We start from the raw sequence: 15768 nt of genomic DNA, 5'->3' as shown, positions 1-15768 counted from the left end.
GTTTCCTGTAGTATGTTTCAGTATTCATTTCTTATATGGCTGCATAGATGCAGACTAATGTTTTTTACAAAACAAATCCCTTCCCTGGGTAGCTTAATCTATGGCCCCAGAAACCCCGACAGAGTCCACAGAAACTTTTATGCCAGTATGGAGTTCTACTGGCTTCACTGGAATTCCACATAGGTGCAAGGATCCACCTATGAAGATCTTAGATTCAGGGCCTGCGTTAAGACAAGCACAGTAAAAGACTGCAGACACAGGGAGGGACTGAAATCCATGGTTCTTCTTCCGAGTCTTGCACAGCAGGCACCTGCATTGCAGTGCTAACTCCATCTTTTACAAGTGCTTTTTAATGTTCTAGGCTGGAAGTTTCAAAGGAACCTAGGGGATTTATGTGCCCAACTGCCATTTAAATGGGCACTTAGCTCTCGTAAGGCTTCTGTGAAAATCCCAACCCTAACAATTGCCTTTCTTTGTTTATTTAACTTTCAGGGAAGTGGCATCAGGGTATGAACTGTGAAGCCCTCAATGATCACTGCCACCACCCTTCAAACCATGGTTTTGATTATTTTTACGGCATGCCTTTTACTCTCCTAAACAACTGTCAGAAAAACAAACCTCCCGAGTTGGATGCAGCCCTTCAAGCCAAACTCTGGCTTTACACTCAAATAATTGCCCTTGCTGTGCTCACAGTTATCATTGGAAAGCTTACTGACTTGATTTCCGCCAGCTGGAAAATAGTCGCCTTCTTTGCCTTAGCTGGCTCTCTTTTTTTCACTTCCTGGTACTCCAGTTATGGATTTGTGCAATATTGGAACTGTATCCTGATGAGGAACTATGATATTACTGAACAACCTATGAAGTTGGAAAGGACGTCTGCCCTCATGCTTAAGGAAGCAGTTTCATTTATTGAAAGGTAACTAAAGGCCTTCCTTTTTTCTTAAAGGAGACGAGATCCCAGGAGTTTTTTAAGATCCTTGGTGCAAGTGGAGTTTTTTGCATAAGCTGTTAATGTCTCTGGATAATTCTTTTTCAGATATTTTTGAAACACATAAGAAATTTCTGCCTACAAACACATTGCTCACTGACTTGGTTTCTGGAGCCAAGAAAACATGTATGAATGACGTGTTAATGGGGAGAGCATTTTGAGTATTGACAACAAATGAGTACACCACGGATTCGACTTTATTTCAGCAATCCTGGATCTGGAACCACCTGGAGCTGTTCAGATAGGATAGAGTTTAACCAGGTGACATATGTCACCAAGGACTTGTTTTTCAATTTTTTTATTATTTGCAAAACAACACTGTGTAGCTTCTCCAGCTATCAACCAAACGCTAAAAGATTTTTTCTAACTAAATCTCTCTCTTCATATTTATCATGAAAGAATGCTGGGCCAAAGTCCATGGTATCATCTGAGGTGTAAGTCTTCGCAGAATTGGGACCACCTTGTTAACCCACATGGGTGGGATTTTCAAAAGTGCCAGATGATTTAGGCTCATAAGTCCCAGTGAAAATCAGTGGGGTGCATGCTCCAAAATCACTTAAATGCTTTTGAAAAGCTGTAGTGAGAGAATAAGTAATTTGTATGGAGATCTTGTGATGGGCTGCAACCTGATGGCCCATACTCTCCATTGTGCCAGTGAAGAGTGGCACCATTACAGCACAAGACTGCTGCAAATAAAACATGCTTTTTGGCAATCACTTATTTTTTAGGTTTCCATTATTGTCCCCCCACACACACACACACTACTAGCCTGTCATCCCCTCTTTTAGCTTTCAGGCTGCTCTTTCTCTCTTGCCAGCCCCCCATCTCTGTTAATGGAGGGCTGTTTCTGGTCCAGTGCTACATAATCCAGCAATTCTCCTACAGTGGTTGCCAGGCTATTCTCTCTGTGGCTTATATTGCTCTTACTCCCTTTCAGACATCTTTTTTTTTTTTTTTTTACATAAGAATATAGACTAATTAACCATAGTAAATCTGACTGTTTGATCTATTTGGTCAGGTATCCTGCCTCCTGCAGTGGCTCATCCCCTTTGGTGCTCATCTGGAAGGGAACAAACTACAAAAAGCCCCATGAGACATCCAGATAACTGTACTGTGCTATACATAGCAGATAAAACTTCAGGTAAAAATTTCAGAAGTGCTTAAGTCCCATTTTCAAAAGTGGCATAGACACTTAGGAGCCTGTGTCCTACTGACTTTCAGTGACTTTTAGTCAGTGGTTGGCAACCTGCAGGCCGCATGCGGCCCATCAGGGTAATGTGATTGCGGACCGCGAGACATTTTGCTGACATTGACCATCCGCAGGCCTGGCCCCCTGCAGCTCCCAGTGGCCGCGGTTTGCCGTTCCCAGCCAATGGGAGCTGCGGGAAGCGGTGGGTCGCAGGAACATGCTGGCTCCCACTTCCCACAGCTTCCATTGGCTGGGAATGGTGAACTGCAGCCACTGGGAGCTGTGGGGGGCTGGGCCTGCAGACCGTCAGCATCAGCAAAATGTCTCACGGCCCGCAATCAGATTACCCTGATGGGCCGCATGCAGCCCGCAGGTTGCCCACCACTGAGTTAGATGCTTAACTCACTTAGGCACTTTTGAAAATTCCTCTAGGCATCTATTTGCATCTTTAGGCATCTAAATACTTTTGTAAGTAAAGGTGCATAAATTGCTTTGAAAATTGGACTTAGAAGCCTCAGTCATAGAGGTGTTTTTTAAAAATTTACCCTTCCTGACTACATGTGATACCTTGAAGTCTGACATTTATTTCTGCCTAACTGTTCCATTATCATGTGTCCCTCTTTTTTCTTTCACCCAGTTTACAGCCTTCCATGGTGCCACGCTCTCTCTTTCTCTTTATTACGGAGTGGAAAATAGCTAAATTTTGTGTTGAGGTAAAGCCCTCTTGTGAGGAGCTTCTGAGATCATTCTCACTAGGGAAATTGTTTTGAAAATATATACTGTTTGGTGCATTGTAATGCAAACCCTTCTGGGGAGAGACATTACCCCCCAAAATAGCTAGTGTCATCCATTGTGCACATTACGAGACAGAATGCTCTGGACGGGCCAAATTAAGGTCAGTGGCATTATGTCACGATGAATACGGTGCTAGTTATAATGTATGTGTGTACATGTGTGAATGTGAAAGCTTCTAGAATTTTCCAAGTGCACAACAAAAATATTCATTTAATTCTTTAAGAAACAAGCATGGACCATTCCTCCTCTTCGTTTCCTTTTTACATGTTCACACACCCCTTTTCACCACGGAGAAATTTCTTGGAAAGAGCAGACACGGCTTATATGGAGACAATGTAGAAGAAATGGATTGGTTGGTGGGTAAGTGTCCTTTATGAAAGAGACTTTCTTTAAATGTATCAGTGTAAAAGTGAAATACTGATATCGACCAAGCTTTTAGAGTCTTAAAAGCTATTAAAGGTTTCTGCAAGGGCTCTGCAAAGCTTTAGTGTCCTGATCATTTTAATTAGATCTTGATCTTTTTGTTTGATTCACAGCAAAATGTTGACTGTTTTTCTGTCTTTCTTTAATTTACAGGCAAAATTCTTGATGCTATTGACAAGGAAGATTTGAAAAACAACACATTCACGTATTTTGCCTCTGACCATGGAGGACAATTGGAGGCTCAAGAAGGAAAAACTCAGCTAGGTGGCTGGAATGGCATATATAAAGGTAAGAAATATGTTACGATTTCTTTTAAGGTTAGAAATGCAATAGAAAATTAATGTGCTTGACTAACACTGATGGGCTCAATGTGAGTTGGGTCCCATCTGGGGTGAAAAGCTGCTTTCTTCTTCTGAGTCAACAGTGTGCCCTTGTTGCCAAGAAGGCCAATGGCATTTTGGGATGTATAAGTAGGGGCATAGCCAGCAGATCGAGGGACATGATCGTTCCCCTCTATTCGACATTGGTGAGGCCTCATCTGGAGTACTGTGTCCAGTTTTGGGCCCCACACTACAAGAAGAATGTGGAAAAATTGGAGAGAGTCCAGCGAAGGGCAACAAAAATGATTAGGGGTCTGGAACACATGAGTTTTATGAGGAGAGGCTGAGGGAACTGAGATTGTTTAGTCTGCAGAAGAGAAGAATGAGGGGGGATTTGATAGCTGCTTTCAACTACCTGAGAGGTGGTTCCAAAGAGGATGGTTCTAGACTATTCTTAGTGGTAGAAGAGGACAGAACAAGGAGTAATGGTCTCAAGTTGCAGTGGGGGAGGTTTAGGTTGGATATTAGGAAAAACTTTTTCACTAGGAGGGTGGTGAAACACTGGAATGCGTTACCTAGGGAGATGGTAGAATCTCCTTCCTTAGAAGTTTTTAAGGTCAGGCTTGACAAAGCCCTGGCTGGGATGATTTAATTGGGGATTGGTCCTGCTTTGAGCAGGGGATTGGACTAGATGACTCCTGAGGTCCCTCCCAACCGTGATATTCTATGATTCTATTCCTGGTTCTAGCATAGATGTCATGTGTAACCATGGACAGCAAACAATCTCTCTGTGCTCCATCTTGTTTCTCTGAAATGAAGGTATTAAACTTGCCTGTCTCACAATGGTATTGTGAAGCTTGCATAATACCTGTAAATCATTGTGAGTTCCTTGGATGGAAGGCTTCAGAGAAGGGAGAAATATTTGTATTAAAATAGTTATTAACTGATCTTTTGTAGAGAGCGAGGGAAAATCGTAAGGAGAAGTGGTACCAAAAAAAGCTTTCTTCTTTGTGTATACAAACTCTTGACATTCACAAGCTTCAATGGCATTTTATGGAATCATTCCTACTAGATAGTAAATGTGAATGATTTCCATGCAGTCAGACAAATTCAATTATGGTTACTTATTGTACCCCAGAAATCATAGATACATGGGTAATCAGAACAGAAAAGGAAAGGAGGAGTGTGCTGTCCCTCACAGTGAGAAGGCAATCACTGCACGGTTTTGTTGCTTTCAGTATACTCTACACAAGACAAATGCTGATCAGAAAGCATGTAAATGTTTTCATTTTTCAAACTGCAGCTTGTATTAATTTTGCAACCTGGCCTGACTTCTAGTGCAGCACTGGCCAAGTACAGAGCCAGGGGCAAAGACTTGAAACTGTGACTCCCTGAGCTGTGGAAATTGTGTTCTACTGAAAGGGAGAGTTTGCCTGCTTTCAGAGAGGGGAAGGAGGAACTTTTCCTAGCTCCTGGCTCTTCCTTATGCAGTTGGACTGTAAAGTGGCTCTGATTGCTGCCATTGAATGGAAGCAGTACTTATAGATTTGGTGAATGAGTCTGATGGGATTTGGAGGGCGAGCAGCGAAAAGACATGGAAACCTGATGGCTATATTGGGTGTGCCCAACTGTACCACAGTACACATCTTTTCTTCAGCACATAAGCAATTTGAGCATTCTGATGCTTGATCTGTGTAAAAATCTTATTCTATCTATATCTGTCTTATTCCTGTGTACAATGTGGTTAGGGAAAAACATTTGACTGAAAGTTCAAATAAGGGTATATGATAGCTTTCGTATTATTGAGATTCATGTTTCTGGTCTTGAAGTTCTTGGGTAACTTTTTCAAAACCACCTAAGTGACTTTGGAGCCTAAATCTCATTTTCAAAAGTGAAATAGGCACTTAGGTTTTAGACTCCTAAGTGACTAAATCCTACATGCTGAGTCATTTTTGAAAATCTTAGCCCATGTCTAAACAGAACCAATCTGTACTGAAACTCTGAATTAAAATGGGGGATGAGGCTCTTTATATGCTTTTTTAAGACGTATTTCATACCCTTCAGTCTTGTGTGTTCTCAGAGCGTTTCCAGTCTATCCCTTTTTGCTAGGCCATGGGGCTATTTGGTGTAGGCTCTCAAAAGTTTCATGTCGCCCCATTCTGACCCTACATAAGGATGTAGACTAACAGCTGAGTGCAGGAAGAGCTGTGTGAGGGGAAAGAGAGAGAAAATTATTGCCGAAGAACATATATTTGAAAGCTTGCTTGCCCATTTTCCCATCTGTCCCAAGCTGCAAGTCATTGCAACAGACATTAATTACACACACCCTCCCAGTTTGAGGGCGTGTTTGATTTTTACTTTTTGAGTGATTCTGTGCATCCCTCTTGAAGTTTATGAAATCAGAACTTAACCACTGAATTAAACCTTTGCAATGTGCTGCTGCCATCTGTCTCTAATTTCATGCACAAGTCTAATGTCTGTTAATGAGTCATAACTGTTATATGTCACTTTGCTGTAGGTGGAAAAGGCATGGGAGGCTGGGAAGGAGGCATCCGTGTGCCAGGGATACTTAGATGGCCAGGAGTCTTTCCTGCTGACACAATTATTGATGAACCTACAAGCCTTATGGACATTTATCCCACAGTGGCTCATCTGGGTGGAGGGATAGTGCCCCAGGACAGGTATGGAGACAACAAAGTATATTCACTCCCTATATCTGTAACAACAATATTGCTGCTTATGCTCTTGCTAAACTTTACATTCATTGTGTGGTATGCACACTATGGGTTAGAGCATGTAGTGCATGGGGGTAGGATAGTTGTCAGAACAAGGAAACCGCAGAGAGTATGAAATGAACTATTTAAGGGTATGTCTACAACTGCAATAAAAACCCTGCAGCTGGCCCATGTCAGTTGACTCGGGCTCGCAGGGCTCAGGCTCTGGGGCTATAACATTGCTGTGTAAATGTCTGAGCTTGGAATGGACCCCAGCCTCTGAAACCCTCCCCGCATGATTCTCAGGTCCCAGGTTCTAGCCCAAGCCCAAAAGCCTACAGTGCATGTCACCATGCCTCAGTGGGTCACATCTGAGAACACCAGATTCAGGATAAACTGCTGAGAAATAGGCTGGACTCACCTCCAGCTGCTGGTTATTCAATCATTAGATATTCCAAACCAGTATCAAAAGTAAACTTCTGTCTCACCACACTGGTTAAAAAGAAGTCAAAAATGCAGTCTCCTTAGGCATTTCAGCCCTTATTTCACCACCCAGACACTAGACTTTATGATGAGTGGTTATTGAAAACCAATTTCATTAAACAAAGGGTTCTTCTGATCGCAAGAGATCAGCCACATACCCAGATCAATATATAACTCAGATCCTACCCAAGAATCATACTGTTGCCAATCCTTTAGTATCTAATATCTAAATGTTTATTTATAAGAGAAAAGAAGGAGAGTTAAAGTAGTCAAATAAATTATATACATACATTGAAAAGTTCTTGGATCAGCTTTTGTTCTTGGATCAGACAGCTGGCTTGTAAAGTCTCTGGTAACTTCCAAACGACTGGAAGGTCCTCAGTCCCCTGGTTGGAATGCTCCTTTTAGTGTAAGTCCATAGCCCAGAGATCAGAGCAGGAAAGAGGCAAAATGGAGATGCTTCCAGGGTCCTTTATACCTTCTCCCATGTGGAGGGACTGTTCTCAGTCTTAGTTTGTGGAAAATTAGGGGCACAAGGTGGAGTCCAGGGTCACATGAGCTTGTCACATGCCCTTGCATGCCTTGATGACTCATAGGAGCCATTACCCATATTCTGGCTCAAGCATCCACAGGAAGGCTTACCGGGTGGGAACAAGCTTCTTCTGTGGCCCATTGTGATATTTAAGTGTTCTTTAATGGGCCATCACCTTGAATAGCTCATTCACAATGTGCTGGCCAGACTGGACGTAAATTACCTTGTGGGTGTTATCCCAGGAGCAAACACATTTGAAATATAGATCTATGTAGCCAGTATTCATAACTTCAGATACAAAATGATACATGCGCATAAACAGGATAATCCTACTCATCAAATCATAACTTTTCCATTTACACCTTACATGATATACTTTGTATAAGATTTGTTGCAACTGTCCAACGAGTGGCAATATTAATTATATAAACAGTCATGCTCTAGTCATACAGCACCACAGTACAATTTTACAGCCCCGCAGCCCGAGTTCCGCTTGCCCAAGTCAGCTGATAGGGGCCAGCCCTGGGTGTTTTATTGCAGTGTAGAACTCTGAATGGGGAGGCCATCCCCCGAATGCCACACTGCTCTTAATTGCAGAAGTGTCAGAAATATACACGCCGGGGTAATATTTTCAAAAGCACCTAAGTGCCTTAAAAATGGGTCTCTTAAGTTACATAGGAAAGAAAAAATTATTCGTCAGTGTTATTACAAGAAAACTATTAAATACTAATTTAGGCCCCAAATCAGGGATGCACTTATGTGCTTAAATCCACCCCTATTCAGGAAAGCGTGCTTAAGTGCTGTTTTCTTTAGGGATGCTTTCCTGAATAGGGGTCTTAGTTTTCCATAAGAACTAATTCTTTGTAAAAACTGTTTGTGTACTATTCAATAGGATAAGTCTGAATTTTTGTTTTAGAAATCATTTTATTTAGGGATTTACAGTATTTGCTTAACTTTTCTCTAATAGCTGTTCTAAATGTAGGCCACGTGCAGCAGGGAAATTATATACATATAAACATGTAAACCATCTGTAGACGTAGTGCCAGTGGCACTAAGAATTTTTTACTGCAGAGTGAGTAATAAATACAATATTTATTGTCCCAGTTTGGTGACTTCTCTTATCTCCATCACATTAGGGTAGTTGATGGCCGGAACCTGATGCCTTTACTACAAGGAAAAGTTCAACAGTCAGAGCATGAGTTCATGTTTCACTACTGTGGGTCATACTTACACGCGGTGCGATGGCACCAAAAGGACAGTGAGTATAGACATTCTCCCCATGATGGATACAAACTCTAGCAAATATTTTCTCCTCATAGGAGCAGTCATCATAGCAACCACTAACTGATTTTTTTTTTTTTTTGCAATAATACTTAGGCCACGTCTACACTGGCAACTGAATAACAAAACTTTTGTCTTTCAGAGGTGTTAAAAAAAACACACACACCCCGAAAGACAAAAGTTTTGCCAACAACAAGCGCTGGTGTGAACAGTGCTTTGTCGGCAGGAGCACTCTCCTGCCGACAACGCTAATGCCGCTTTTTTTGTTAGCAGGAGAGTCGACAAACAGCAGCTACACTGCTCGACTTTTAGCGGCACAGCTGTAGCGACATAGCTGTGTCACTAAAAGTTGCATAGTGTAGACATAGCCTCAGTGAAGTTCTCTGTGCTTGGCCCAAGTTCTGTGGAACCTATGGATTGACTCCTGAGGTTCTTGGTAAGTCAGAACTGTCATGGAAGTTGTAGTGATGTCTAGTGCCAGCAGGAAGTGCACCACAACAAAGGACTCTTTGCAATCAACATAGAGAAAAGATGTAAGCGGAAGTTTAATGAAAACACCTACTGTACCATCCTACAGACGTTTTCATCTCCACAACATCTAGTGCTTTCAAAATCAGTATCTGTTCTGAAGGACTTTAAGAAGCCTTGTAACCTTGTGTGTTTTCGCTGGTAAATGTCTTTGTATTCCTTCAAGGAGCACTCTCAAATACCAGAGTGCTATGTTATACTCATCATTTAGTCCCTATATCTGATTTCTCTCCTGGCAGGTGGGGCACTGTGGAAGGCTCATTATGTGACCCCAATATTCCATCCAGAGGGTGCTGGAGCGTGTTATGGAAGAGGAATTTGCCCTTGTTTTGGGGAAGGTGTAACCCATCATGACCCTCCTTTACTCTTTGATCTCTCCAGAGACCCTTCCGAGGCCAAACCTCTATCACCTGGCACTGAGCCCCTGTTTGACACAGTAATAAGCAGAATAGAAAGAGCTGTTCAGGAGCATCGCCAGACACTGACTCCAGTCCCACAACAGCTCTCTTTGTACAACGTTATGTGGAAGCCCTGGCTGCAGCCGTGCTGTGGGACATTCCCGTTTTGCTGGTGTGATAGAGAGGGTGACAGTGCACCCTCTATCACACCAGCTCTGTAAAATAGGTGGTTGTTCATAAAACCCTGCAACTGTGAATGCTCTGGTGCAGTCAACTTGTAATAACATCATTTCTGAAAAATCATGTTTCTTTTGGGCCAAATTATACCTAAAATATGCCTCTCTGGGGAGCAAAGAGGCCTTAAGTGAGGACGAGGGGGTTATGGTAGCGCTTTCTCCCATTTACTCTCCACTACTAGCTCGGTGCGTAAAGCGCACTCCATGTACACATGGAATAGTACCTGGAGAGACTTGTGCCTTCCAATATGTATTTAGGAGCCTCACTTTAGGCACCCAGGTCTGAATATTTTGGCCATAAGGCATCCAGGCACAGTGGATTCTGTGTTACAATTACTTCCGTTTCCCAGCACATCACTGCCTCGCAGAGGTATAACTCCATTCTCTGTTGGGCGTTTAGCTATAGATAAATATTTGAAACCGTCAGAGAGATATACACAAGAAAAAGTAAAATTGGCTTAGGAAAGAACCGACTGCAATTTTTCAACAGCTTTTGAACAAACTACGGCTTTAACTGGATAACAGTAAAGTTAAATAATCATGCACGCCAGAAAGCAGAATGTTGCTCTTTAAGATTTTTTTTTTTATTGTCATTTGCACAATCATTACTAAAAGTAGCTTTTGGTTGGTGAGCAAAGGGTCCTGTTCTAGATTGTAACTGGCAGTTTTACTGATAAATGACACTAATAAAAATGTATAAAATAAATAAACTTACTTTATATGTTTACGGTCATCTTGGGTAAAGAAGTATGGTGATCATTGGTGGGATTTACCACTTCAGTTAATGAACAAGAAAAAAAATCATAGTTTGGAGAAATCTACGTAATGTAATATAATAAGCAAATATCTAAGTGAATGAGGTGCTGTTCAGTAAAGGATTCAGCAATACTTGGTCAGTTTCATCCTTGGTGTAACTCCATTCAGATTCACCGCGACAAATTTGACCCATGGCTCCTGCTGAAGTAGAAGCCTGTCATTTTAGTGCCTAGTCTGATCCCCATGGAGGACTATGGTGTCTGCATGGTGTATATATGTGCAGCCACAGTTTATTGTAATTACAGTACCTAAACAATACAGGGAGCTTATTGTTTCGCCTGTTTGTAGGCATTAATTCTGTTACCAATTGCTGTAGGAAGAACTTGGGACTTGGAAAGTGATTTTTACATATATTTTTTAAGATTTAGGACTGATCCTGCAGACATGTGACTCACACATTTCAATTGATTGGCAGAAAAGGAACAGAATAGAATGTTGTCATGCTACAAAGCGAGGAAGGAAACTGTCTTATTCATCTCAAAAAGGTATTAAATGAGAAACAGTTTCTATATATTCTTTCCCATTCCTGTAGCATTCCAATATTGAGTTTTATTATTGACTGTTGTGATCAATATATGTTCCCCAGCAAATAACTTGTCAGATGAAAAACTAAACTTTTGAATATCAGAATATACTTCCGGAAGTTAGATGTGTGAGGGGAGAGGAGGAGGGAAAGATGACATAAAGCACACAATGACCCAAAATTCAACCATACCTGCTGACTGTCTAAATTTAATAGCAGATGGACAGCAGCAGCTGCCTTAACTAGTGGAGCCACCATCACAAACTTTGCTTTAATAGAGCTTTTGTAGATCAGGTTCTGAAAAAAACACGGCAGGCTCAAAAGGTATAAAAAGAGTAATTGAAAGCGGAGGTTAGGTCAGTGTAATAGAGAGAGACATGAGGCCCGGTAGAAAAGTCCTAGTGTAAGGTCTCAGGCCTAAACAGAGTCAAGCCCTGCTAATATAAAGCAGAATTAGCAAGAGTCAGGCCAAGTCAGGCCCTGCCCTGTTACAAAACATGCCTACTTGCAAAAATACAAACCTTCCTTAGAAGTGCTAGGCACAGGACACTCACGTAAACACATTCCAGAAAGGTAATACCAGAACACCCCAATATAAGGTTATGGTATAAACACACTCCCTGAAGATGGCACAAGGACACACTGACCCCTTTTAAAGAATAGGCCAAGATGACTGGGTGATGGATAGAGATGTTTTGATCAAACCAACAGGTACAAGGTAAAGGGTGGTAACAAACCACGTCATTTGTTTGTGTCAGTGTGTAAAAGAGGGATTACAGGGGGTATGTCTTTGTCCAGCTGAGGGGGGAACAGAAAGTCTTGCCATTCACTGAGCTGAGTCCACTGCAACGCGCATACATGTGCTAGTGTAACAGTAGACATTGATTTATTGACAATAAACCTGATCGAATACCTCCGCCACTGAATCAAGTGTGTGGTCTCTTTGGGGCATTCAAACAAGGTCTGCTGGGCCAGCTATCTGTGCAGAGCCGGCACAGCACACAGAGAGAACAGACACGCACAGCCAACAACTGACAACAGCCAGTATACCATTACAATATTGCACTTGCTGATAAAATATCTTGGGCGAAATCCTGGCTCCTCTGAAGTAAATGCCAATTCAGAATCTTTGTCTTAGCATACGTTCAGTAACTAATTGGTGAGTAATGAGAGACAGTCTGATGCAAGTTGTATATTTTAGAAAAATGCACCCTCTCCTACAAATTAAATATTCAGTGTTGATGTAAGGTTCCTCATCTTAATCAGTGATTTTTATGCCAGGACTGAGGGACTCATACTGGAAATGTGGAGAGAAATCTGAGCCACCACATGTGATGGGGACTCATGGCCACTGTGATTATTGAAAGATGCACAGTAGCACCTAGGACCCATGCTACCGGAGACTGCGTCAACATCATCTTTGAAGCAGTGTAACATTTCCTTTGAAGCAGAGAACATACCATCCTCCCACAAACAAGAAATAATTCTCCAGAAACCATTCTCTGGACCCAGAGACCTATTACACGATGCCTAATGTTCCATTTTTTAGCAAGATAATCTACAGGCAAAGAACTGCTACAAAATATACTTATCCCTGCCAATATTCTGTATCTTGTGCTTTGGGCTCAAGCTGCTTCATCTTTAAACCTACTGAGGATACCAAGAGCTGTAAGCCACTGTGTTACATCTCTGCCTCAGCAAGAATGAGTTTTGCTGGTGATTAGATTGTGCGTCAGTTCTCTGTCACACCAGTCTGTCTTCTTCACCAGCAAACTCCTCAAGGCTCTCCCGACCCAAACCTCACCTTGCAGGTAACGGTCAATGAACTCCAGCCATCAAGCTCCTCATAGATGTTTCTCTGCAATGCACAGCCTCTACCATTGCGTGTTCAAGTTTGTGTGTTTAAATTTGCTGCTCTGTTAAAGAGTCAGTACATCATAGCTTATGAATTTAACTGGATAAATACACCCTTCTCTTCAAACACAGGTCTGAATTGGTTTACAATAAAAGGAAAACAAATTTATTAACAGAATATGGATTAAGTAATATCAACTAAAAGGGAAAAAGGTAGAGATGGTTAAAAGCAAATAAGTGAAAATGCATCTAAAAGTCTAAAATCTAGCAACATACAGACTTTGTTCAAGATGATTTCTTCTTCGAGCAGTACCCTGTAGGTGTCTCTGTACTTCAGTAGCAGTTTCTGTTAGGGGGCTTATTCCTTCACCCACTTACTTCCCTGGTCCTTCTCGCATGAACAGAGAGCAACAATACCCGAAGTCCAAAGGTGCAAACAATTCGATGTTTATTGGGGTGAACTTCCAGCAAGCATGATTCCAGTTTCCTTCCTTAGTGTCCTCCTTCCCAGCTCTGACACCACAGAGCCTTACACCTATGTCCCTGTTCCCATTCCTGCCCTTAGCAAAACATTATTCCAATTTCCTTACCCCCATTCCCTGTTCCCATTTCCCCCTTTAGCAAAACATGATTGCAATTTCCTTACCCCCATTCCCTGTTCCCATCTCCCACACCCACCCCCACTCCTCCCCACACCCACTCACTTCCTCATTGACTACAGATTATATAGTAAAACTTGAGTTCTGCTTAGCTATACCTTAACCAATCATTTTCCTGAAATTTAACTAACCATGATTATGTACCCAATTATATCCCACCACCTTAATTAGTTTACACCCAGCAAAATTAATTATACAGCAGACAGGAACAATCACAAAACCAGACTGAGATTATACAGACAAACAATAGCAAAGTGGGAACTATAATGACAAAACAATACAGAAGTGAGGATTTCACATCCCAGCTATTGATAAGTGAGTTCTTGCCAGACAGGATGCTATCAAACTAAGTTTTCTTTTACATTTTCTAGGCACTTCCCTTTCTCTGGAGGTTATAGGAATACAATCCTGTCCTGATAGTGCCTGACAGCCCAATAGCACCTTATTTCAATGTGACTAGTTTGGAATGTGAGGATGTGACTGTTCGCTTCCTAGCTTATGGCTGCCTCTGCTGCTTAGCCAAAGGCCTTAGCCTAAGAACAGGGCCTCAGACTGTCACAGTAAGAGAAGGCCCTTACACCAGCAGACAGTGATTTTGATTCTTCTTTTATACCTCTAGAACTAGTCAAGTGATAAGAATACCCCTAAATTCTTAAAGTACAGGCCTTTGCAGACAGGCCTGAATATCTATATCCTAACAGTTTCCATTAAGCCCGCACATGCGCTATCTCTCCTCATGCTCCTTTGTTCCTTCTCAGCCACCCCTGGGTACAGATGGAGCCATTAACTGTCCATTAGCAGATTGTTAACTCTCCTTTTCATTTGTTAATCTTTAGCTTTTAGGAACCTTTTAGCTTTCTTTTGAGTCTTTATTTGGCCATGCCGTAAAAAAAGAAGAAGAAGAAGGAGAAGAAAGAAAAGACTTTATTCCTGTGTCGACCTCCAGTGTGGGGGGAGGAGGGGAGTCTCCCCTGGACAAGGGTATACCCGGCTCTCTGGGCTTCAAGAAGTGTCTTGCACTTGCAGCAAGGTGATCCCGGTCACAGACAAGCACTCCCAATGCATTCGCTGCCTAGGCGAGGGCCATATCCAACAAAAGAGTTCCCTTTGCCAGCAGCTCCGACCAAGATCCCGCAAGGACAGAGAGCTCCGCCAGAAAATAATCTTTATGTAGGCAGGTCTCTGAACGCAACCCTCCAGTAGGCATGAGTCTTCCCCTTAACCTTGACTTTGAAGGACAGTAAGTAGAAGAAATGGTCCGGGGACTCCTTTCATAAGTCGAAAAAGAGAGCGGGAAGTCTCCGCAGTGAGCCTAAGGATAGCTGAAAGCGATCACCATTTCGCTCGGTATCCTCGGCACCAAGATCATCTGGCACCTACGTCTCATGGCAACCATCGGTGTCCTGTACCATTGATAGGCCCATGGACACTTTGGGCACAGGCACCGAATCTTCAGTGCAGGGAGATAAAGGCAAATGGCCTAAGATGCTTCTGGTATGCAAGCTGACACCAGTACCTCCAGCAGCATTGGCCCATCCATCACTGGAGAGATCGATATGGGCAAGGTCCCCATCCTCACCGATACTGGGATGCTTGATACTGGCAGAATTCCATCAGGCCGGTGACGTGGCTGTGTTGGAAGCACCTGTCAAAGTCAGATTCAGGACTCACATAATTTGTCAGACAACTCTGTTTATTAGCAAAGCGCCTTGCTAATGCACCCAGATGTAAGCCCCTCTCTGAGGCCCAAGATAACCTATTTATACAACTAAGCCAAAGCCAATTTAACATAAGAGACAAAAGAAAGCAGAAACTGACAAATAAACATACATATCTTATTTGCATACTAACGTTTACCAATCTCCTAGCTCAGTAGGAGCTCTAAGTTAATTAGTTTGAGGACCCATTGTCTCACACTCCTTAATGTTTCTCTTCCTGACAACTATATTTCAGCAAACCCTTCAAGTAGCATTTCTTTAATGAATTATAATTTCAATATAATTCATTCTACTTTCACAATCCCTCCTTT

The 15768-nt window shown here is 42.2% G+C and overlaps 2 protein-coding genes across 2 annotated transcripts in view; both read left to right on the top strand.

Moving 5' to 3' along the window:
- Positions 1-12143, top strand: part of LOC125640881 (arylsulfatase D-like) — a 70146-nt gene extending 58003 nt beyond the window's left edge. The window contains exon 12 of the mRNA XM_075131110.1: positions 9862-12143. Within this exon, the coding sequence (XP_074987211.1) occupies positions 9862-9872 (11 nt within the window). The 3' untranslated portion in view covers positions 9873-12143. The remainder of the gene's footprint in view (positions 1-9861) is intronic.
- The window catches only part of LOC125640874 (arylsulfatase D-like), a 29000-nt gene extending 16857 nt beyond the window's left edge, over positions 1-12143 (top strand). The window contains exons 5-10 of the mRNA XM_048859956.2: positions 493-916; positions 3196-3332; positions 3549-3683; positions 6234-6396; positions 8581-8702; positions 9493-12143. Of these exons, the coding sequence (XP_048715913.2) occupies positions 493-916; positions 3196-3332; positions 3549-3683; positions 6234-6396; positions 8581-8702; positions 9493-9872 (1361 nt within the window). The 3' untranslated portion in view covers positions 9873-12143. The remainder of the gene's footprint in view (positions 1-492; positions 917-3195; positions 3333-3548; positions 3684-6233; positions 6397-8580; positions 8703-9492) is intronic.
- Positions 12144-15768: the final 3625 nt, after the last annotated feature.

This window comes from Caretta caretta, chromosome 1 (genome assembly GCF_965140235.1).
Source record: "Caretta caretta isolate rCarCar2 chromosome 1, rCarCar1.hap1, whole genome shotgun sequence".
NCBI lineage: Eukaryota > Metazoa > Chordata > Testudines > Cheloniidae > Caretta > Caretta caretta.
Note: the sequence above shows the minus strand (reverse complement) of the source record. Positions and strands in the feature narration are given on the sequence as shown.